Genomic DNA, 22,993 nt, shown 5'->3' on the forward strand with positions numbered 1-22,993 from the left:
AGTTCGCTAAGATAGAGTTTTATTTTAAAAAAGTTCCAAGCAGAGCGGGATGTGCTGGGCTAGTCCATGCGAGCTTTCAGGGTGCGGGTGGTGATCTTGTCTTTCTCACTAGAAGGGGAAAGAGAGAAGATAATTAGCAAATCCGCGTGTAATACCCCCGTCCAGCCTGTCCCCTCGTTAGGAAGTTGCACTGTGCGTAGGCAGGTTGGTGGTAGCGCGGACACGATCATCTGAACTTGAAGGTGGCCGTTAACACCGAGGAACCCCAAGTCCTGAGCAGCAGGAAAACAGCCCCACGAGGAAAATAAGTCAGTCGAAGTTAACGCTGCATCCAGGCACAGCAAACAGCATCCTCTTGGCCAGCACTACCCTTACGGGAGGAGTCCCGCTCCTAAACACTGATGGGAACGTAGCCCAGGAATCCCTGTGCAGCGAGAGCCTAATGCTGGTATTAACATTGCACGGCTCCTGCAGTTCTAGCAACAGCCACGAACTGCAGCCGGGAGAAATACAACACTTAGAAAGGACAAAACGTTACTAAGGATAGTGCTGGAAGGGAGCAGGGTAAGGGATGACCTGGAAGACAATGCCGTAACGGACTTAACACGCAGCTTGGGAAATTCTGCCTGTTCTGTAGGGGAAGAGCGCGGCACTTACATGACGTGCACAACAACGCCCATGCCAGACAGGGCATCTCTGTCCACCGCGTTCAGCATGGCCTGCGAGATTGTTTCGAAGAGGTGGTCGGGTTCCTGAGGAACAGAAGCTGCTTTAGTTGGTGTAAAAACTGAATGCTGACTCAACAGCTTTTGTTGAAACCCTAAAGTATCACCCAAGATGCCGCAAGATTTCTCCTACAGTCTCTTTGTTCTCCTGAGCCCCTTTGTGAAGTACCGAGGGACGGAGATTTTCACCCCACGCACGTATCTCATTAATGTTTATAAATGTATAAAGGGTGAGTGCCATGAGGATGGAGCCAGGCTCTTCTCGGTGGCAAACAATGATAGGACAAGGGGTAATGGGATCAAGCTGGAACACAAGAGGTTCCGCTTAAATTTGAGAAAAAACTTCTTCTCAGTGAGGGTAACAGAGCATTGGAACAGGTTGCCCAGGGGGTTGTGGAGTCTCCTTCTCTGCAGACATTCCAACCCGCCTGGACATGTTCCTGTGCGACCTCACCTGGGCGTTCCTGCTCCATGGGGGGATTGGACTGGATGATCTTTTGAGGTCCCTTCCAATCCCAAACATACTGTGATACTGTGATCTCAGGTTCTCCAGTGAAGAGCAGGAGCTGAACCCAGGAACCGCGGCCGCCCCACTCACCATGTCGGGCTCCCAGAGGGACTCGCACATGCCGTACATCTGCTCGGAGCAGGTGCCGCTCACCACAAAGTCGTCGGTTATCATGGGGCAGCCGATCAGGTCCAGAGAGCAGATGAAAGGTTCGTGTGTGACGGGGTCCAGCCCGGCAATGACGGGTTCGGTGTAGTAAGGTCCAAACCTGCCAAGAACAACATGCTGCAGAGCAGCTCAACCACCTCGCTGCAGTTCTACATCGCACAGAAATACCTATACAAAGAAAACATCCCACAGACGGGACCTTTCAGGTCAACCTAGAAGCATCCCGCAGCGGTTTTAGCACAGCAAACAGAACAAGCTTGTACTGCTACGGGATAATTTTAACAATGCACAATATTCTTTTGCAAGGAAGTAGAAGATAACATTGTTACTAGATTGAAATGTCCTTTTTTGCTGTACCCCAGGTGGTCGCTATGGGTGCCCTCCTCAACCTCCCACCTCTCCAGAATCAGATCAACAACTTAGAGAAGGTCTTGTCCCCTAACAACAACCTCCACCGACCCGCGACTCTGTCGTTTGACCGTTACCGTCTCTCATAGAGCAGATTGGAAACCATGCTCATGAACGTCTGGGGTTTGATCTGCCTCCCTTCCTTCAGCTCGTAGAGATTCAGCCTGAACTTCAGTCTCTGGGCACTGCAAGAGATGAGAATCAGCATTAAAGCACAAGCAGGTTCCTTTTTCTTTTGCCTTCACCCTGGCCTGAACTGTTGTACTGACTGATATCAGCTCCTGACACTTGCAGGAGGCAGATATGTGCTTATTTTATACCTGAAGTTATTAAGTCTTAGTAGTGATGTGATCTTAAATCATGTGCTGTTTTAGTTAAAAAATACTTCCAGTGAAGGGAGACCAAGGAAAGGAGTGCTGCCACCCACCTGTTACACCCTTCCCCGCGAATTAACAAAGACATTTACGCTCCCACGCAGTATTTATTGTAAACACGCCTCTTGCAGGCTCTGAGTCCCACTTACACCGTCTGCACGTCCGTGGCCAGCCCGGCCAGCCCGATGTACAACCGCTCCCCCATGGGGAAGATCTTCTGGAAGTCCGTGGTCACCATCTGCGCCTGGATCCCGAACCGCCGGTCCGCGGCGATGGCCACGCAGCCCTTCCCCTTCATGGCCATGACGGCCCCGCCGTTATACGACATGATCGACTGGAACGCAGGAGCTCGGTCAGGCGGCACCGGGTCGGGCTGCGCCTCCCGCCCCCCGGGTACCCCCTCCGCCCCTTGGCCCCGCGTCCCCAGCGGTTGCGGCCCCGCTCCCCTCGCGGTTTTCCCTTTAATTCATCCATTTTTGGGGCTGCCCGCGGCTGCCGCCAGGGCCCGGCGGCCCACGGGAACGCACCACCGCGGGGCCGGGGAAGGCCCCCAAGCTCACCCGCCTCCCCCGGGGCACCCGCGGGTTCATCCCGCCGGGCCGGGCTTCATACCAGGGCCCTCCCGAGACCCCCCGGTCCCGTCCCAGCGCTCACCATGGCGGCGGCTGCTCGGACCCCGCTCCGCTGCCCCGGCCGCTCCGCACACCGCTCCGCACACCGCTCCGCACACCGCCCCGCCGCGCCGCTGCTCCCGCCTCCCGCCGCCTCCCATTGGCGGCCGCAGTGGCTTCCCGCTCGCTATTGGTGGTTAGGCCGGCGGCGGAGCAGAGCTGATTGGTTGCGGCGGCCTCTGGGGGCGGGGCGGAAAAGTGAAGAGTCATAGCGAGCGGGGCATGCCGGGACTGCGGCGGACTGGGCGGGGCGGGGCTTGCACAGCTGGGTCCGCGGGGTGCGCAGCTGGATGTGTGCGCATAGGGTATAGCACAGCTGGGTGTGTGCGTAAGGGCATGGCACAGCTGGATGTGTGCGTAAGGGCACGGCACAGCTGGATGTGTGCGCATAGGGCATAGCCCAGCTGGATGTGTGCGTAAGGGCATGGCACAGCTGGATGTGTGCGTGAGGGCATGGCACAGCTGGATGTGTGCGTAGGGGCACGGCACAGCTGGATGTGTGCGCATAGGGCATAGCCCAGCTGGATGTGTGCGTAAGGGCATGGCACAGCTGTGCGTAAGGGCATGGCACAGCTAGAGGGACACGCAGGGGCACTGCAGAGGTGGTAGGCAGGGAAAAGTTGGCCAAACCCGCCTGAATTGAACTAGAAATTCCAGGGATCCCATCCTGCACCACTCTGCTGTGCAGAGCCCTGGTGCGGGTCAGGCCTTGCTCACCACCTGGGACTCGGGGGCAAAACCTTAAACTCATCCCGTGGGGCCAGGGACAGTGGAAAAAGATCTCTTTGGAGAGTGGCTGGTGCCATCAAGCCACTGTAAAGTCACTCTGTAAAATCACTGTAAAGCCATTGTAAAGTCACTCTGTAAAGCAGCGAGTCACATCCTGGCGAGGAGGAGGTCCCTGACAAATGGCTGCGAGGGTATTTTTTATTCCGAGATCAATTGAAAGGGGGATTTGCACTCTGCAGAGTTTTGGATTTCCTCCCCCATCCCCGCTTGCCAACTCGCTCCTCTCCTGGAGGAGACGGGATTAAATGTTTCATTCAGGGGAGTGATGTTGTGCCAAAGGGAAAAAGATCCATGTGTTTGGAAACGTTCTCACATGCACAACAGATCAGCCCGCCTGGTTTCAATGAAAACCCCCAGCCCGTGCAGGGGCTGTTCATCCGCCCCGGGACCGAGTCCCGGAGGCACAGCCTGTCCTGCGACTGTCGTATTTTTAAAGTGTTTTCCATTGTAAAAGGTTTCTGGCAGGGATGAAGTCAGAGGCCACATTCTGCTGGGAACACCCCACACACTGAGGAGAGAAGGAGCAGCAGAGCCAGACGGGAATTGCCCCATGGACAGTCTTGGGTAGCAGTGGGGAGGTGACCCCTTTGCTTCTCCCTTTGTTTTCCCATCCACCTTGCACTCTCAGGTCTGGAAGGCAGCATCAATTCCCTTCCCTTGCCCGGGGCCCCAGTGATTCCCCAACATTTTGTGGTTCTGGGGCTCTTGAAACACCAGGGATCCTCCCGGCAAAGTTTTATGCCCTGCATCAAAACATTGACTTCGTTATTTCTGGTATGAAAATAAAATCAGGGCAAGAGGGGAATGTAAATAGATTTTACGAGATTTTGTAAGAGAGGAGAACTTCAACAATGCAGGTTTTGGACCCCTTTCAGCTTATTCTTAAGGCAAAATATGGACTCTGGATGGAAACAGGCTCTCTGTTTCATTTTTAATGTCCCAACACGTCCTTTTGCTTATGGGGAAAACTGCAGTGCAGAGGGGAGCACAGGGTGAGCAAAACTCTCTGTGTTCACGCCAGGGGCTGGTTTCCACCTTGCCCAGCGCCTTGGAGAGAGCTCTGAGCCCGCGATAAGCACCGGGGCCGCATCCTGCCCCTTCACAGCTTCTCCCCATTCAGCTCAGCCCAGTTTTGAGAGCAACGAGCATCCCAAGGGGGCAGAAAAAGCCCCTCCGAGCCCCTCCGCAGCTCTTTGCACAGTGAAAACCCACCCTGCCCACCCCACCGGGGCCCGGGACCGGCCTCCTCCCACCCGCCCCGGCTGTGTCCATCCTCGGCCGCTCCCTCCTTCTGCCCCCGAAAAAACGGGGAAAAAGCAGGAGAAAAAGAGGTAAAACGGGAAGCACCGTCCCTGGGTGGGCTCGAACCACCAACCTTTCGGTTAACAGCCGAACGCGCTAACCGATTGCGCCACAGAGACCGCGCTGTCGAGCGATTTTGCGGCAGCCGCCCTCAGCCAGAGCATCTTCGGGAGCGCCCGCAGGTACCGGTACCGGCCACCGGACTTGAGCACCGGGCACCGGCACCAGTCACAGACATGGGAAACGGCACCGGGCACCGGTACTGGGTACAGTAGTGGGAACTGGCACCGGATACCGGCATAGGAACCGGAACCGGCACCGGGCAACCAGGCGTCGGCACCTGCCCTGGGCACCGGGACACCGGGCGGGACGTTAATCCCACGGCTGCAACCGTGTGGGCTGAGGCGAAACGCGCGTGGGCGCTGCGTCCCGTTGAGTAGCCGGCGCACCGGGTGTTCAGAAGGGCTCTCAGTCGGACCGAGCCCGGGCCGGACCCACGCGGGAGCCGCGGACACGCGCGGGGCAGCGGGGCTGTCTGGCGCTTTCCGCTGGGGAGGAGCTGCGGGGCGTTGCGGGGGTAGTCGACACGAGCGGGCGCCCCGGCTGCTCGCACCCCCGAAATACCGCGGGAACCCCCGGCGGGGTGTCCCCTTCCCCCGAGACGGATCCCGCCCGTCCGTGGGACCGGCCCCGTGCGGGGAAAACGGCGCCGTGAGCCCGCCCGCTCCTCTCCCCTTCCTCCATCTCTTTTATTGCTTTTCTGCTTCTTCCTTTTTTTCCCCGTCCTTCCCTTTTTTTCCTGCCTTTTTTTTTTACTTTTCCTCCTTTTCCTTTTCCTTTTTCCTTTCCTTTCCTTTCCTTTCCTTTCCTTTCCTTTCCTTTCCTTTCCTTTCCTTTCCTTTCCTTTCCTTTCCTTTCCTTTCCTTTCCTTTCCTTTCCTTTCCTTTCCTTTCCTTTCCTTTCCTTTCCTCCTATTCCTTTTTTCTTCCCCCCGCTCCTTTTCCATCTTCCCCTTTCTCCAATTTCCCTCTATTTTTCTTCCTTTTTCATTATTTTACCCCTTTCCCATCGCCTCCCCCTCCCGCCACGGGTCCCACCGAACACCGGCAGGCCCCGGCCACCGCCCCGAGGGTCCCGGGGAAGCTCCGGCGGGGCCCCGTGGCCCCCACGTCGCCTCCCGGGCGAAAAGTCCTTCCATTTGGGGCCAAAAATGGTCCCAGCGCGCTGTTCGGGGTTGGGGGTCCCGGGGCACCACCCGAGCTGTGCCGCGGTGATGGGGGAACACCGGGACCCGTTAACGGGGAGGGGACGGGCGCTGCCGCCGGGCACCGCTACCCCGGCTCGGATTCTGGCTTCGGATTTTGGGGTGTTCTCTTATCCTTCATGAGCAAAACTGGGGGTGGAGGCGGCAGAGGGGCCGTTGTCAAGCTCCGGGGCACCGGGGCGCGGCGGGAGGGGGGGACCGTGTCCTGGCGGGGCGGGGCGGGGCAGGGGGGGTGTGGACCCCCAATCTCGGCCCCTCACTCCCCTCCTCCGCAACACCCCAAAGGAATGAGGTCACGTGGGGCGGGGCGGGGCCTGGCGGCGGCTGGAGGAGGGAAAAAAATTAAAAAAAATAAAAAAAGGAGGAAAAAAGAAAATTAAAAAAAAAAAAGAAAGAAAGAAAAAAAGAAGGAAAAAAAGGAGCGAGAGAAAAAAGGGCCCCGGCCGCAGCGCCGCCGCCGCGCCGAGCCGAGCCGAGCCGAGCCGCGCCGCGCCGCCCGGCGGGAGCGGAGGGGCGGCCCCGGGGCCGCCGCTGCCGCCGCCACCAGGTAGGGACGCGGCTCCGGGTCCCCCCCCCGCGCCGCTACCGGGCTCCGCCGCCGGCCCCCCCCGCGCCCTTTTCTCTCCGTGTTCAAGATGGCCGATGGCCGCCGCCTCCCCCCGCTTTGTGCCGCGGCCCCGCTCCTGCCCGGGGGAGGCGTGACCCCCCCACCCCACGGCGGGCACCGGCGAGCGGACAAGGAGCCCTGACAGCCCCGGCTCCCGCCGCCCCCCCGCCGGGCCCGGTGCGGCGTGGAGAGGGGCGGTGCGGTCCGGCCGGGGGGGGCGGGCTGGGCTGTCAGCGGCCCCGAGTACAAAGGGCTGCGGGGCACCGGGTGTGCCCCACCCCCGACCCCAAATCGTGCCCACACCCCCCTTCCCCCCAAAAATAAAATGAAGCGGGAGCTGCCCCGCGGCGCCGGGACGGGCCCACCCGCCGGGCTGAAGCGGGGACCGCGGGGCACAGCGCGGGGTCACGCGTGTCCGTGCGCCCGTGGCAGGCGGGTGTCACGCACCGGCGCGGGGGGGGATTGTGCGCACACAGGTGTGTGGACACGCGTGTCCGTGCCCTCCCCGCGGGGTTTCCTCCTCCCTTCCCGCTGTTCCGCTCCTCGGCAGCAGCCGGTGCCCGCGTCCCGCATCCCGGGAGGGGCGGGGGATCCCGGCGAGGCGGGCGGGGGCTCACGCTCCGCTGCCTTTTTGTCGTGTTCCCGGTGCGTGGGGGCCCGTGGCCGCCGTGCGGGCGAGCGGGCAGTGCTGGGGGAGCCGTCCCGGTTTATTTCCCGGTCCCCGGGCTCGCCGCCGCCGGTGAGTCCCGCAGGGAGGGGGCGGCCGGTCGGGTCCAAGTTCCCGGTGACTTTGAAACGTCCTTCCTCACCCGTGCCCGGTCCGGGGGGATTTTGGGGAGGAGGGCGGACAGTGCCGGGCCGCCGCCCATGGAGACAAAAGACCCCGAAATTCGCGGCCGGGGGTGCCGGAGAGGCGGCTGCGGGCGGCGGGACCGACCCCGGCGGCGGGACCGGGGCAGCGGCCGCCTCTGGCGGGACGGGGCGGCCCCGAGGGCTCCGGCGGGGCCGGTGCTACGGGCGGCTCCTGGCCCGGGGGGGTCCGGGGCTTTGTTCGCCCCCGCGGCAGGAAATCGCGGTTGTTATCACCCAGTTTATTGGAACCAGTTTGCGCCGGTGGCTCAGGCTCCCCCCTCCCGCGGAGACCCGGTCGCCATTGGCGGCTGAGAGCACCAAAAGCAGCAAAATCCACCCAAAATGCAGCCGTGGGACCTCGACACCCCCAGGATTCCTCCTGGCTGGCGGGGGGACGCTGACAGTGGCCCCCATCACCTGCGGGCTGCAGAGGGCTGAGGGCACCTGCCCAGGGGCAGCAGGGTGTCCTTGAGGTCCCCATCCCTATGGTGTCCCCATCCTCACAGTGTCCCCATCTCTGTGGTGTCTCCATCCCTTCAGCATCTCCATCTCCATCCCCACGGTGTCCCCCTCTCTGTGGTGTCCCCATCCCTGCAGCATCTCCATCTCCATCCCCACGGTGTCCCCATCCCCACAGTGTCCCCATTCCTATGGTGTCCCCATCCCTATGGTGACCCCATCCCCACAGTGTCCCCATCTCTGTGGTGTCCCCATCCCTGCAGCATCTCCATCTACATCCCCATGGTGTCCCCATCCCCACAGTGTCTCCATCCCCTCGGTGTCCCTAGCCCTGCAGCATCTTCATCCCTGTCCCTGTGGTGTCCCCATCCCCACAGTGTCTCCATCCTCATGGTGTCCCCATCCCTGCAGCATCTTAATCCTGGTCCCCATGGTGTCCCCATCCCTGCAGCATCTCCATCCTGGTCCCCATGGTGTCCCCATCCCTGCACACCTGCCTCCAGGGACTCCGTGGTGGCTGAATGCGCTGAGAGGCCCAGACCAGAGCCTGGGTGAAGCACCCCAAGGAGCGAGTGGGAGCCCGGGGCGGGTTCCCCAGGGCGGGTGCTGCACCACGGGGTGCAGGGGTGCGGCTGCACCTCTGTGTGCGTGCAAACGGTACGTGTGTGTACGTACCGCATGTGTGTATGTACTGCATGTGTGTACGTACCACATGTGTGTGCACACGTGTGCGTGTGTCTCCCTGGGGTGGGTGGAGGTTTGGGTGCGTACGGGTGTTGCTGTCGGCACAACTCAGCGCTGCCGTCGCGCCCACGCTCCTTTACGCAAACCCAGGGGTTTCTTCTCCCCTCTCCCTCTCACCTCGGATGGTTGTAATAATATTCTGGCTCCTCTCCAAGTATCAGGGTTGCCATGGGAACAACAAAACTGCAGTGATTTCGGGCCCTGGCTCCGCCGTCTCCCATCATAAACGTGGAAGCGCCGGAGCGGGCAGGCAGTGATTCCCCTGTGTCTGTACCCGGGGACGCTGCCCGTGCCCCGAGCGCACACCCGGCCCCGCACACCCACGCTCAGGTGCTGTGGGCAGGTGGCCAACACCGGTCTCGGGAGTTTCTATGGAAACCGTGAGGCGGTGGCTGAAAATGCCTTTTCCATCGAGGAAAACAAAACCACACTGTGTGTGTGTGTTTGTGCATATGTGCACAGCCCGGGCGCTGTGCGAGGGGCTGGCTAACAGGGGGCATTTGTCCCCACTCGTCATAGTGGGATCTGTTTAGGGACCTCCAGGAAGATGCAAACGTGGGGCAGATGGAGCTGGGCAGCACCCGGGGGCTGCATGGGGAGGTGTGTGGGCACTGTGCCCCCCTGGGGCTGGCAGGGTGCTGGGGCTGCCCCAGTGCTCCCAGTGCCGAGTGCGGCACATCACAGGGAGCACAGGCACCCCCCCAGACCTGGATTTGTTCATTAAAGGATGCGCTGGGTCCCACAAGTCCCATCCTTGCACGATCTGCCCGTTAAGGGTGTCCCCGGGTGTTTCCTCGCAGGGAGGATCCGCCGCGGCGCTGCTCCAAAATGCACAGGACCACCAGGATAAAGATCACCGAGCTCAACCCCCACCTGATGTGCGCCTTGTGTGGCGGCTACTTCATCGACGCCACCACCATCGTGGAGTGTCTGCACTCCTGTGAGTGTCCTGGGTACCCGGCGGGGCCCCGGGAGGGGGTTTGTGCTGCACCGAGACCTTCCTGCGCTCCCCAAACCCATCCTGCACCAGTGGGAGCTGCGGGGTTGTGGATGGGGCCGGATTGGGTCCTGGCTGCTATGGGGGTCAGGGCGCTTCTCCGGGCTGGCAACAGGGGCTCTGCCCCCTCGTCCGTCTGTCTGTCCATCTGCTCACACCGACTCTCTCCCCACAGTCTGCAAAACCTGCATCGTTCGCTACCTGGAGACGAACAAGTACTGCCCCATGTGCGATGTCCAAGTGCACAAAACCAGACCCCTCCTCAGCATCAGGTGAGCTCAGGGGGGGTCCCAGGGGTGCAGCCGCGTCCCTCGGGGGGTGACAGCGCGGGGTGGGCTCACAGCAGCGCGGGTGACAGTGTCCCCAGCTTCGCGCCGGCCCCGCGTCTGGCTGGGGAAAGCCAGACACATCCCGTCAGCTGTGGAATTGGCTCTGCAGGTGGTTGGCATAGAAACCGCGAAAGGCTGCAGTACATCACTCAGCTTTCTCTTTTTTTAGCCTCTTCCACGTCAGCCCGTTTCTGTAGTAACACTTTTGCCGCCTTTATTTTGGTTTCTGCTTCACTATGAAATATTTACGCTCCGGCTCCCACGGCTCCTTCGCCAAAACAGCCCTGTGTGTGTGTTTGTGTGTGTGTGTGTTTGTGTGTGTGTGTGTGTGTGTGTGTGCAAAGACGGATCCGCGGCCGCCGCGCTGGCACTGCGCACCCCGGCAGCCCCCAGCCCCGCTGTCGCTGTGTCGGTGTCACGGTGTCATGGTGTCACTGTGTCACAGTGTCACAGTGTCGTGGTGTCACAGCATCATGGTGTCACAGTGTCGCTGTGTCACAGTGTCGCTGTGTCACAGTGTCACGGTGTCACAGCGTCATGGTTTCACAGTGTCACAGCATCACAGTGTCACAGTGTCGCTGTGTCACAGTGTCGCGGTGTCACGGTGTCATGGTGTCACAGTGTCACGGTGTCACAGCATCACAGTGTCACAGTGTCGCTGTGTCACAGTGTCACAGCATCATGGTTTCACGGTGTCACAGCATCACGGTGTCACAGTGTCACGGTGTCGTGGTGTCATGGTGTCACAGTGTCGCGGTGTCACGTCACAGCATCATGGTGTCACAATGTCACACTGTCGCTGTGTCACAGTGTCACAGTGTCACAGCGTCATGGTTTCACAGTGTCACAGCATCACGGTGTCACAGTGTCACGGTGTCGTGGTGTCATGGTGTCGTGGTGTCACAGTGTCACAGCATCACGGTGTCACAGTGTCGCGGTGTCACGGTGTCGTGGCGTCATGGTGTCGTGGTGTCACAGTGTCGCGGTGTCACAGCATCATGGTGTCACAATGTCACAGTGTCACGGTGTTGCAGTGTCATAGTGTCACGGTGTCACAGTGTCGCTGTGTCACAGTGTTGCTGTGTCACAGTGTCACGATGTCACAGCGTCACAGTGTTACACTGTCACAGTGTAACACAGTGCAGCACAGGGTTTCACAGTGTCACAGCGTCATGTTGTCACAGTGTCGCGGTGTCACAGCATCATGGTGTTACAGTGTCACAGCATGTTTCACAGTATCACAGTGTCGCGGTGTTACAGTGTCACAGCGTCATGGTGTCACAGTGTCACGGTGTCACAGCATCATGGTGTTACAGTGTCACAGCATCACAGTGTCACAGCGTCACGGTTTCACAGTGTCACAGTGTTGCGGTGTTACAGCATCACGGTGTCACAGCATCACGGTGTCACGATGTCACAGCATCACGGTGTCACAGCATCATGGTGTCACAATGTCACAGCATCACGGTGTCACAGCGCCACTGTGCCTTTGTACCCCCTTTGGTCCTGTGGGGAGAAAATCACAGGGCACATCTGGGCAGAGGTGCTGCCACAGGTGACGGGGACCTGATCCAGATGTGGAACCCCAGCAAACTGCACCAGTGCAGGGCTTGATTTCCCCTTTGCTCCCCAAACCGGTGCCACGGCAACACCGCAACACCCACAGATGCCACGCGGTGCCGGGGGTGCTGCCCCCCAGCACCACCCTGGGCTCAATGGGCTTGACTTGTGCTGGAGCAAGGACCGGCTGGTAATTAAGCTGCCAATCAAGCAGCTGAGGTTGTTTTTTCATTAGCTTGCTGTAAATTATAAAGCGAATTCTCTGGGTACGTATTATAAATCAAATCACAGCGGGGCCTCATGAACCACGGTGACATCACCGAGGAATTAGGGATGAAAGACGTGGCGAGGCTAAAAATAATATAGGGTACAGTCATTTGTTTTTCTTTAAAATAAAGGCCCTATTATTAAAATGGAAATAATTGCAGATGTAATTTGCTTTTCACCAGTCCCGCTGCTCTCGCTTTGTTTTTGAGGCTGAGCTGCTGGTTTTAAACTGTGCCAGACGCCCCGTCTGCAGGGGCAAAACCCCAGCAAAACCCCATTCCCAGCTCCGTGCTGAGGGTGCGAATGGAGCCCCCAAAGCTCCCCAAGCGCTTTAGCAACTCCCACCTGGGGACAGTCACATTTTAGGGTGCCCACTTTGCTTTCCCACGTAACAACCGGCCGGGGGACTCTGTCCCACCATCCTCGCAATGGGAAATCAAACCCTGAGCTGCAGCCGAGCCCAAAAATCAACTTAGATGCCAATTAAAACTTGCAGAACCGTTTGCTGATGTTAGACTCGTGTTTTTGTAATCAGTTCGACTGCTGAAACAGATCCTGGCCCCGAAGTGCTGCTGTCATCATCCCTAGTTGTTACAAGGGGTTTTGATATGGTTTTCTTTCATTTTGCAGAGTTAACCCTCTGTGGTGACGGTTTGGCCACGAGACGGGGTTGTGGCATCGCCACAGGATCATAGAATCATAGAATGGGGATGGGGATTTGGGACTTTGTGCTGGACGTGGGGAAGGAGCACGTGGTGCAGAGCAGCTTCCAGCAACCCGGGGAATCAACATGCTCCCTAATCCGCCTGATTTCTCTCTCTTTTCCTATTCCTTTCTATCCCCCAGGTCGGACAAAACCCTACAGGACATTGTGTACAAACTGGTCCCAGGGCTTTTCAAAGGTACATCCATGGGCGATTATAATTGTCTGGGTTTGGGGTTGTTTGTAACTCGCTCCCACCCACCCGTGAAACTGATTCCCTGGGGATGGGGACAGCGGGAAAACACACAATGCGAAGGGACGGGGGCGGCTCTGCCCACCCCGCACTCCGGCACCCCGGGGGCACCTCCTGCTCCCCACTTTGCCCCCATCGCCCCCTTGCTGTGTTATTTCCCCCCCCACAGATGAGATGAAGAGGCGGCGTGAGTTCTACGCGGCGTACCCCGTGGCCGAGGGTGAGTGTCGGCGCCGTGTCCCCCCTCGCCCCGGCCGTGTCCCCCCCATGGCTCATCCTCCCCCTCCCGCTGTCCCCACAGTTCCCAACGGCTCCAACGAGGATCGCGGGGAAGTGTCCGAGCAGGACAAGGGGAACCTGACGGACGACGAGATCGTCAGCTTGTCCATAGAGTTCTATGAAGGGTCAAGGTGCTTTGTTCTGCTCTCCCTGCGTCCTGGGGGGTTATTTTATCTTTCTTGTGTCGTTTTCTTCCTCCATCGACTTTTCCCCGTGTTTGCTTTTCTCCCCCTAGAGAGGAGAAAAAAGGGACTGTTGAGAATGGGGACCTGGAGAAGGAGAAGGTGAGTGTGGTGGGACCACGGGATGGAGAGCTCGGTGTCCAGCCGCCTTTTGGGGTGTGGGGGCACAGGAGGGCACCCCAAACTGAAGCAGCTGGGAACTGCCCATTAATGGTGTGGCGGGTGCTCAGCAACGCCTCCCCCCTCCCGCTGCGTCCCCAGAAGAACGGGGTGCGGTTCCTGCGCTGTCCCGCCGCCATGACCGTCATGCACTTGGCCAAGTTCCTCCGCAACAAGATGGATGTTCCCAGCAAGTACAAGGTGAGTTCGTGCCCGGGAGCCGCTCCCTGCTCGGCTTTCGGTGCTGTGAGCTGAAAGGAGGTTGGGGCAAGGGGGGTCGGGCTCTGCTCCCAAGGAATAAATGACAAGACGAGAGGAAACGGCCTCAAGTTGCGCCAGGGGAGGTTGAGGTTGGATGTGGGAACAATTTCTTCCCCAAAGGGCTGTGGGGCATTGGAACAGGCTGCCCAGGGCAGTGCTGGAGTCACCATCCCTGGAGGGCTGGACAGACGGACATGAGGTTCTCAGGACATGGGGCAGTGCCGGGGTGGGTTATGGTTGGACTCCATGACCTTGAGGGGCTTTTCCAACCCAAACGATTCAGTGATTCCATGTTGCAAACGCTCCGTGCGTCACCAACTCCCAAATAACACAACAGCCTGAGTTCTGCGTCAGCGGGTGGGCGCTGGGGCAGGATGTGTCCCTTACAGCACATTGCGTGTAAGCTGAACCTGCTCCAGCTCCCGGCGAGTGCCCACCAGTGGCACTTGGGGACAGCAAAGCCCCGACGTCCCGGGAGCGGCTCCGGGGGGGGCTGGCGGTGCCTCTGTCCGTGTTTGGGGGGGTGACGCTGTCCCCTGCGCCAGGTTGAAGTCTTGTACGAGGACGAGCCCCTGAAGGAGTATTACACCCTGATGGACATCGCCTACATCTACCCCTGGAGGAGGGTAAGCGCAGCTCCGCCTGCCCGGGCTCCGCGTGGGGGAAGATCGGGAAACCCATCCTGGGGGGGCTGGGGGCGTCGGAAAGGTTAAAAATGGGAAAACTTAAGTTCCAAGAAGCTAAAAATTAGAGAACCTAAAAAATGAATAACTTACAAATTGAAAAACTCAGAATATGGAGAACTTAAAAACTGAAGGATTTAAGATTAGAAGAACTTAAAAATTGAAGGACTTAAGATTTAAAAAATTAAATATTGAAGGACTTAAGGTTTGAAAAACTTAAAGGTAGAAAAGCTTAAAGTTTGAAGAACCTAAAAATTGAAGGACTTAAAATAGGAACAACTTAAAAATTGAAGATTAGAAGAACTTAAAAATTGAAGAACTTAAGATCTGAAAAACTTAAAGATAGAAAAACTTAAAGATCATAGAAAAACTTAAAGATAGAAAAGCTTGAAGACAGAAAAACTTGAACATAGAAAAACTTAAAGATAGAAAAGATCGAAGATAGAAAAATTTAAAGATAGAAAAGATCGAAGGTAGAAAAACTTAAAGATAGAAAAGCTTAAAGATAGAAAACCTTCAAATATTAAAAACTCACAATATGAAGAACTTAAAAATGAAAAAACTTAAGATTAGGAGAACTTAAAAAATTAAAATATCAATAACTTAAAAATGGAAAACCTCAAGGTTTAAAGAACTTAAAAATCGAAACGTTTAGGAATGGAAGAACATTCACCGAAAAGCTTAAACCGCGGAGCAACTCAACCAATAAACCCCAGACGCCCCCAACTCACAAAGGCGTTTGGTTTATAGGGGGGGCGGTGTGTGCCTTTCCCCCCCACTCTCCAGGATAAACACGGGGGGGCTGGTGGCCGTGGGGACAGCGGGGGTGCCAGCGGGTCCCCCATCCGCCCCTGTCCCCCCCCCTGCAGAACGGGCCCCTCCCGCTGAAATACCGCGTGCAACCCGCCTGCAAGCGCCTCAAGCTGTCGCAGCCCGTCACCCCCGAGAGCGTCAACACCAGCGGAGCGTCCGAGTGCGAGTCGGGCAGCGACAAGGCCCCCAGCCCCGCCGCCCCCGCCGGCGCCTCGTCCCTCCCCAGCCCCGCCGCCCCGGCACACGGCTCCCCCAGCGCCGGCACCGGCACCGCGCTCAACGGCACCTCGAACTGCCACCCGCTGCCGCCCGCCCGGTGCCGCAAAACGACTGTGAACGGCAGCGCGGCCTCCGCCTTGACCTAAAGGCGGCGGAGCGGGGACTCCTGGCTGCGTTTTATACGTCTCTATATATATATTATATATACATATATATGTGTACATAGGGAGAAAAAAAAATAATTATACATACTTATTTTCTATTGATCGAGCAGATTAATTTAAAGTGCAAATAAGACACATAAATGTGGTGGAATATTGTTTTTTTTCCTTTTATGTTGATTTTGGTTTAATGTTGGCTTATGTACGCTGCACACCGGAGCCGGAGCCTTGCTGGTTTTTCTCTAACACTTTTCCCCCTCCCCATCCCCATCCCCGTCCCTTGTCCCCCGTCCCTTGTCCCCTGTCCCTTGTCCCCTGTCCCCTCCCGCAGCGGACGGGGCCGTGACCGGGACACCCGGCTGCACAGGTAAGGGCCAAGCACAGGTAAGGGCCAAGCACAGAAGCCAAAAACCACCCCCAACCAGCCCAGCCGTGTCCTTTTATTTGCTTTTTGTCTCTATTTGAAGGATTTTGGCACCGGGTTTGATAACACGGTGCCTGTGCCACCCCCAGCTTTGCTTTCCTGTGCATGTTCTTGTTTCTTTGCTTTCCCTGCATGGTCTCTGGACGGTGTTTCAGGCTCAAGCTCACACAGACGCTTCCCTTGTGCACAGTAAGTAGGTGCTTTTCCTTTTATCTTTAGTTTTTCCCTCCACCCAGCTTAAAAATATGATGGTTACAAGCTGGCGGCGAAGGGCCAGATGGACCAAGGGGAAGAGCACAAGCCCCGCTGAATATGTTTCCACCTGGAAATTTTAGCTGGGGGCATCTAAACCATCAGGGGCAGCATCGGGGGTCCCAGGGGCTTCAAACGCCGCTGGTGGGTGCAGCGTCCGGTTGGGGGGTGCAGGACCCCCACATTTCCAGCTCCCCGCTCACCTCCACGGCTTCACCACCACGTTTCAGAGCGGTTTTGTGTTCCCCCCCCCCCCTCCTCTTGCCCCCACACTGGGGTTTTTAAAGAAAAACAAAACAATTAAAAAATAAGACTACAGTGCCTTGAGCCAAAGGGGGAGGGGTGAGCGTGGGACGGTGCCGCCGTGTTTTGGGTGGGAGAGGGGAAGGGACCAACTTTCTATATATATATATATTGACAAAAAAAGCACACGAGCCCCAGGGAATGGAGCCCCCGGGGGTTTCTTTCCGTCCCTTCCTGGGGAGGGGGGCGAATGCCAACGAAAATAAGCAAGTGCCTGCAGCGCCCGGACGGCACGGCGAGAACCAAAGGAACGCAGCGCAGGGATTGTGTGAACAGCCCGACCCCTAAGGTCAGGGAATGTGGGAAGTTGTTACGGTAGTTTTTAATGTTTTTAAAGTTATTTTTCAAAGTACCGCACCCCCATCACAGACTCGCCAGCGGCACCTTTGCTATAGCACAGCCCTGGCACTGGGGATGGGCCCGGAATGTGGTGGGGGCTCCGTTTGTCTTGACTTTGACACCCCTTTTCTCCTTGTAAATAGCCCAAAATGGACTGAGGGAGGCGGCCGAAGTGCCTCAGTCTGGGGTTTGTGTGGGGCTCTTGGGGGGGTCGTTTTGTTTCCTGTTTTTTTCCTATATGGTACAAACCAAACTGCTCTGTATGTTTGCATCCTGTACGACGTTTTAATGTCTTGTAATATATTCTGATATTCATATATCGTTATCGGTTAAACATTTGTACAACTATACAGCTTTGTAAATGTAATAAATGCTGCAGACTGGCAATTCCCTTCATCGGTCCGGATGGATCCACCTGCATCCCAATGGGCACCCGCAGCTCTGGCAACGCAAATCCTCTCCCCAGAGCCCGTTATCCAGTGGATTTATTGTTCCCCGCTTCGTTATCCCTTGCAGCGGGGCAGGAGGCAAAACTGCTGCCCCCGTGGTGGGGACGAGGCTGATTTTCTGCGGCCGGTGGCAGCTCAGAGCTCAGTAATTAATGCTAATTGGGGTGGGAGCTCAGCATCTTCCCTCCCGTACGAAGAGGGGTGAACACCCCCAAGATGCTGAGCTCCCATGGGCTCTGTCAGGGGTTTGGGGGTAGCCGGGCACTCTGCACAGCCTCAGTTTTGTGGGTGCCATCACAGTACGGGGGGGTGCGGGTCTGTTTGCACCCACACAGCCAGACCGTCTTGTCCTCCTCGGCCACGAAGCGCAGGGGGGAGATCCCCGGAGCTGCTTTCTTGTGGGTGCCATCGCAGAAGGGCTGCAAAGCAAACGGGGAGCGGGTGAGAGACTGGGATGAAATGGGGGACTGTGTCCTCTCCATCGGCTGAGGGACGCCTTGTCCTGTCACTGGTTGTCACCAGAAGAGCCTGGCTCCATCCTCCTGACACTCCCCCTTTCCATATTGATCCCCAGGAATGAGTCCCCCCTCAGTCTCCTCTTGTCCAGCTCCAGAGCCCCAGCTCCCTCAGCCTTTCCTCACCCGGGAGATGCTCCACTCCCTCCAGCATCTTGGTGGCTGCGCTGGACTCTCTCCAGCAGTTCCCTGTCCTGCTGGAACTGAGGGGCCACAGCTGGACACAATATTCCAGGTGTGGTCTCCCCAGGGCAGAGCAGAGGGGCAGGAGAACCTCTCTGACCTACTGACCACCCCCTTCTAACCCACCCCAGGTCCCACTGGCTTCCTGGCCACAAGGGCCCAGTGCTGGCTCATTCCACAGCACCCGCTGTTCCCAGCTGGTCTCCCATCCAAGTACTGACCGGGCCCGACCCTGCTTAGCTTCCGAGATCAGAGGAGATCGGGCGTTCTCAGTGGTGGTATGGCTGTATATATGTATGTATGTATGTATGTATGTGTGTATATATATGTACGTGTATGTATGTATGTATGTGTGTGTTATGTATGTGTGTACATATATGTATGTGTGTATATATATGTTCCCCAAGTATATTCGATAGTATCCAAACTAAACCCTCTTTTCAAGGGCAGAGCAGAGGGGCAGGAGAACCTCTCTGACCCACTGACCACCCCCTTCCACCCCACCCCCGGTACCGTTGGCGCCCCGGTCCCACCTGCCGCCGGCTGTGCCCGCAGGCGCACCACCCGTACTTCTGTCCCGCCTTCAGCTCCACCGCGAACGGCTCCTTGGCGGCGATCACCGGCGCGGGGGGGGCCGAGCAGGGGCGCACCGGGGTGTGCAAAACCCCCCGGGGGTCCCGGTACCGGAGCCGCCCCCCGCCCCTCACCAGTGTCACCAGCGCAGCCGCTCTGAGCGGCCCCATCACGGCCACCTTCCCCGCGGCGGCTGCTCCGCCGGAAGCGCCGCACCGGGTGGGCTCGGCGGAGCGCGGCTCCCGGAGCACAAACGTTCCCCCTCGGAGCACGAAGGTTCCGCCCCCCTCCGTGATACCCTAAAATCGACCTGTTAAAACCACGCCTATTCTAACACAAGCTACCTGTTTAGGCAATGCTGAGTATTTCTCAGTCACTTCTCAGTTACCTGTTTTAAACGAATATGTCGTAAATTTATGGCAATTTTAAGAATAGGGTATGATTACTAAGCACAAAGACTCTATGGCTACAAGCTCCGCTTATAGGAAGATCCTATGGTTACGAGGTTGGTTAATCTTTAAAGGTTGCTACCTTAATATTTTCCTAAACGGCGAGTTCTAGAATTCCTTAAAATACAGTCTAATAATCAGAAATACAGGTATCACGGGGCACCCACGGAGCTGCAATTTGGGGGGGTCCCTCTGCTCCCCAACTGCAGCTCCGCTATTCCCTGCAAATTCACCTTTTCAGCATCAAAGTTCTGGACGCCCCCCACCCTGTTTCTTATTAAACACTTCACTACAGGGAAAAATCCACTTTTTTGATGGATGATTTAGCTCCATGGGCTGGATCCCACCCAAAACAGCCCTCCCACCCCCCCGTCCCGCTGCAATGGGGGAGATATCTACCCCCCCACAAAGGGCAACACCGACCGAAAGGAGCAGCAGCTCTTCGGTGCTTTGGAGAAAAACTGGGGAGAAGGGGGGGACAAGGAGAGCCCAAAGACTCAGAGGGTTTGGGGGATCTCCACTGATTAGCAACAAGCTGATTAATTACCAACTAACACCCTTCGCTCCCCAGGTATAAGGTTGGGATGGAGGCACCCAAGGACCCTCCTGGTCCCATTGAGCATCGTGTGCTCGGGTGGGTGCTACAGCACCTCGGCACAACCACCCTGGCAACAGCGCAACCCCGACTGCCAAAAAACCTCTCCGATATCAATATTAATATTATTTATTATAATAAAGAACAGTCAAGCAGCGTGAAAAAAATATATCTTAGCTACATTACCTTAAATTGCCAAAAATATACACATTTTTCTCTTTTATTTAATAATAAAAAAAAAAAAAACCCAGGTCGAGACAAAAAAAGACACATGCAACATACTAAATGAGACATCGGCATCAAAACGGGTAAAGAAACGTACCCCAGTGCAACTGAAACACAGATAATCTTTAGCTTTTTAGTCTTCTTGCCCCTGCTCTCCCTCTTTTTCACAGAGATACAAACGTTTAATGTCGCCCCCCCCTCCCACTTCTGCTCCCCTCAATCTGTGGCTCTGGGACAGGTTGATGGGACAAGGGGCGGCGCTTCAAAGGGACCTTTGGAAGATGTCGGAGAGATGTGTAAGTGCTATAATGCCTCTTTGCCCCATTTCTCATCCTCTCCAGCCCCGTCCCGCCCCGCTCTGGAGACCCCAAAGGCTCCATCCTCCAACCAGTGCCACCAGTATAAACCAGTGGCACGGCCAGCATGGAGCTGGGGGGACTGGGGATGCTGCTCCCGCTTTCTGCCTTGCTTGAATCCAACCCTTAATTTCCAACCTCTTCCAACACTTGAGCTCCCAAATACCGACATTTTCCCCATACAATGGGTCTCAGGCTCCTGCAAGTGTCACGTTGGTACTCAAGGATTTGGGCACCAAACTAGAGGCCGGAACAAGGAATTCTGTCTGTCCTGGGAGCCTCCGCGTGTCGGGATTGACGCTCAGCAGCCCCCTCCCCGGGACCGGCTGCGTTCTCATTGCAGGGTTTGAAATGGGGTTGAATTTTGGAAGAATTTGAGCAGGTCTGAGCACAACGTCGGGCCCTGGCGGTCACACACGGGGCTGATGGCCGTGCTGGTGACACTCAACAGGTGACGACGCAAATTGGGGACAGGGACGTGTCACCTGGTTGCGGCTCCTCTCGAGGTCTGAGCGAGGAAGGGAGGCTGGATTCGCTTATCCTGCATTTCCACTTGTAGCTGCCATCTCCACCTTTGCAATAGCTTCTTAACCTTGTTAAAACATTAGCTTTTCTTTATAAAAAAAAATTATATATATATATAATATATATATTTCTGAGCAGACAGCAGCGTTCTGCCCAGTTCACAGAACTGGAGGCTGAGAGTAGAGAGTTATTTTCTCTCCTTTGAGCCTTATTCAACCACTGTGGTGACAAATGTTCCAACGAAACAAAACGAAAACCAAATAAAATAAAAAGGAAGAAAGATGTTTAGCAGATGAGTTTTGCCTATAACAAGCTCTCCTAGTACTATCAGCACAGCCCCACTGCTGACAAATCTGAATAGTGCAAACTAGTTGGAGGCAGCGGGAATGTGCTGAAAACGATCCATTAAGGTCCAAGTTAAAAAAGGGGGATTCGTACGTTTGACGTAGCTGTTCCCCTTCCCCCAGAGCCGCCCCACCTGTCCGTCTGTCCGTCCATCCATCCGTCCGTCCATCGCGTCCCAGCTGGGAGGAATTTCTTGGCTGAGGTTCCAGGCTGAGCGCTGGAATTAAGGTCAAAAGGTGGAAAATCAAAGAAGGGTCCGATGTCCCAGCTCAGGGGACCGGTCGCTGTCCCATTGCTCGAGATCCCGTTTGCGGGTGGAAGAACGCGGGTTGTGCCGCACTGAGTTGCGGTGGCTGAGAACGCACAGGGACCAGATTTGGGACTCGCTGCTCCCCACGCACGGTTTTATCTCCCAGCTCAGGCCGGGCTCAAACGCACCTTGGGAATGGCTACGAGAGGGGTGATACTGGCTACAGCCCTTTCGGTTTGAGCCTGTGGGAACGTCGGCGTGAGGAGCAGCCGTGTGCTTTTCAGTGAGACGTACAGAGCAGACGTGGCCGTGTCGTTTGCGGTGGCTGTCACCTTGTCCCCAGGCGCCCCTCCTGACCCATCGCTCAGGCTGGGGCTGGACCCAGCTGAGGTGTCAGGGCTTTGGGTGATGGCGAGGGAGAGAAGAGCATCCTAAGAGGTGAGAAACCTCAGCTACAGGACTTATTAACCTCCTCGTCTGGGCGAAGCAGAGCGCATCGGTGCTGGCGCAACGTCGGCGCTGCCACCACGTCCCCAACCGTGTCCCATCCAGCGCTGCCTCCACTGGATCCACCGCGGTCTCGCCCGAGGATGCTCGATGGTCCCCAGTGCCTTGGTCCGGGGTTTACACGCTGGTGGACGCCGGGAGCAGCCCGGCAGGATCTGGCATTACTGACTCCTCCGCTCTGCGTGGAAACAGCTCCTCTCGGAGCACACGTGGCACAACCGGGGCGGCAGAGACGTGTCGTCTTCCAAAGCACCTCTTGGCATCGCCCAGCGGCGAGAAACGCTTCTTGGAAGCCTTGTGCTCATTGCTCTACCAGTATCAAAGTCGACTGTGGATAAACCACGTTCCCCCGGCTGAGACGAGTCGGCTGCTGGTTTGTTGGGGGCGAGGGGGGAGCTTAGCCCTTGTCCTGCGTAAGAGGAGCTCCCTTGTCATTCATGCTCTTTAAAACAGAAAACAAAGAGACGCAGAGGAGACAGGTGTCAGTATGGGACGGGCGCAGAAGCGGAGAGCCCTGCGGTGCCGCGGCCCCGGCCCTGCTCACCGATACCTCCCGGGCTCCTCCGAAACAATGGGGACACCCCAGGGCTCCCCTCGACCTTGGCCTTTGGCTCCTAAACGTTTCCACAACCAGGGCTGGACCCAGACCCAGCGCAAGGCTGGAAACCTCTCCGCAAACCTCTGGGGTGCACAATTCCTTCTAAACCCTGTGTTTCAACACGCAGCCACCTTCGGATTTCACCAGGAGGCTTCGAAGGAGCCAGCGCTGCCAGGGGCACATCGTCCCATCCACGTTCTGGGCTTAACGGGCTTAAGCCAAATCTACACGGAACGCACCCGTGACCCTGCCTGGACCCACAGGAGACCTCGGATGTAGTGTCAGTGACACCAGCTACTTGGGGACGCCGCAAAGCCAGCGGAATGTTCTGGCTCTGTTGCCTCTCGCCCTTGCATCCCCAAATTAAC

General features: G+C 57.1%; 4 protein-coding genes, 1 non-coding gene and 1 pseudogene across 8 annotated transcripts in view; 1 reads left to right on the top strand and 5 right to left on the bottom strand.

Annotated features, from left to right (window-relative positions):
- Positions 1-2: 2 nt before the first annotated feature.
- Positions 3-2,996, bottom strand: PSMB3 (proteasome 20S subunit beta 3). Its single transcript, XM_065039634.1, has 6 exons — positions 2,838-2,996; positions 2,333-2,517; positions 1,887-1,994; positions 1,324-1,501; positions 658-752; positions 3-108 (listed from the first exon to the last, which is right to left on the bottom strand). The coding sequence occupies exons 1-6, from the start codon at positions 2,838-2,840 to the stop codon at positions 60-62; spliced, it is 618 nt and encodes a 205-aa protein (XP_064895706.1). The 5' UTR covers positions 2,841-2,996; the 3' UTR covers positions 3-59.
- A 1,994-nt stretch (positions 2,997-4,990) lies between these two features.
- On the bottom strand, positions 4,991-5,064 carry TRNAN-GUU (transfer RNA asparagine (anticodon GUU)). Its single transcript has one exon. It is a non-coding gene; the product is annotated as a tRNA-Asn (tRNA).
- Positions 5,065-6,474: 1,410 nt separating this feature from the next.
- Positions 6,475-17,442, top strand: PCGF2 (polycomb group ring finger 2). 3 transcript variants are annotated; one of them, XM_065039631.1, is made up of 10 exons: positions 6,475-6,756; positions 9,672-9,811; positions 10,044-10,140; positions 12,871-12,926; positions 13,150-13,200; positions 13,282-13,390; positions 13,495-13,543; positions 13,706-13,801; positions 14,407-14,487; positions 15,414-17,442. In XM_065039631.1, exons 2-10 carry the CDS (start codon positions 9,700-9,702, stop codon positions 15,720-15,722), a joined length of 960 nt encoding a protein of 319 aa, XP_064895703.1. In that variant the 5' UTR covers positions 6,475-6,756; positions 9,672-9,699; the 3' UTR covers positions 15,723-17,442. The 3 variants fall into 3 exon arrangements, with proteins under 3 accessions (XP_064895703.1, XP_064895701.1, XP_064895702.1); XM_065039629.1 differs by having other exon boundaries at positions 6,485-6,756; positions 13,703-13,801; XM_065039630.1 differs by lacking the exon at positions 6,475-6,756 and adding an exon at positions 7,425-7,555 and having other exon boundaries at positions 13,703-13,801.
- On the bottom strand, positions 17,317-18,996 carry CISD3 (CDGSH iron sulfur domain 3). Its single transcript, XM_065039635.1, has 2 exons — positions 18,736-18,996; positions 17,317-17,923 (listed from the first exon to the last, which is right to left on the bottom strand). The coding sequence occupies exons 1-2, from the start codon at positions 18,943-18,945 to the stop codon at positions 17,744-17,746; spliced, it is 390 nt and encodes a 129-aa protein (XP_064895707.1). The 5' UTR covers positions 18,946-18,996; the 3' UTR covers positions 17,317-17,743.
- On the bottom strand, positions 18,375-18,494 carry LOC135576237 (5S ribosomal RNA; annotated as a pseudogene).
- Positions 18,997-19,932: 936 nt separating the features above from the next.
- The window catches only part of MLLT6 (MLLT6, PHD finger containing), a 40,710-nt gene continuing 37,649 nt past the window's right edge, over positions 19,933-22,993 (bottom strand). For both annotated transcript variants that reach the window (XM_065039638.1, XM_065039637.1), the window contains exon 20: positions 19,933-22,469. In XM_065039638.1, the coding sequence (XP_064895710.1) occupies positions 22,425-22,469 (45 nt within the window). In that variant the 3' untranslated portion in view covers positions 19,933-22,424. The remainder of the gene's footprint in view (positions 22,470-22,993) is intronic.

The sequence above is a fragment of the Columba livia genome, chromosome 23, assembly GCF_036013475.1.
Source record: "Columba livia isolate bColLiv1 breed racing homer chromosome 23, bColLiv1.pat.W.v2, whole genome shotgun sequence".
Classification (NCBI taxonomy): Eukaryota; Metazoa; Chordata; class Aves; order Columbiformes; family Columbidae; genus Columba; species Columba livia.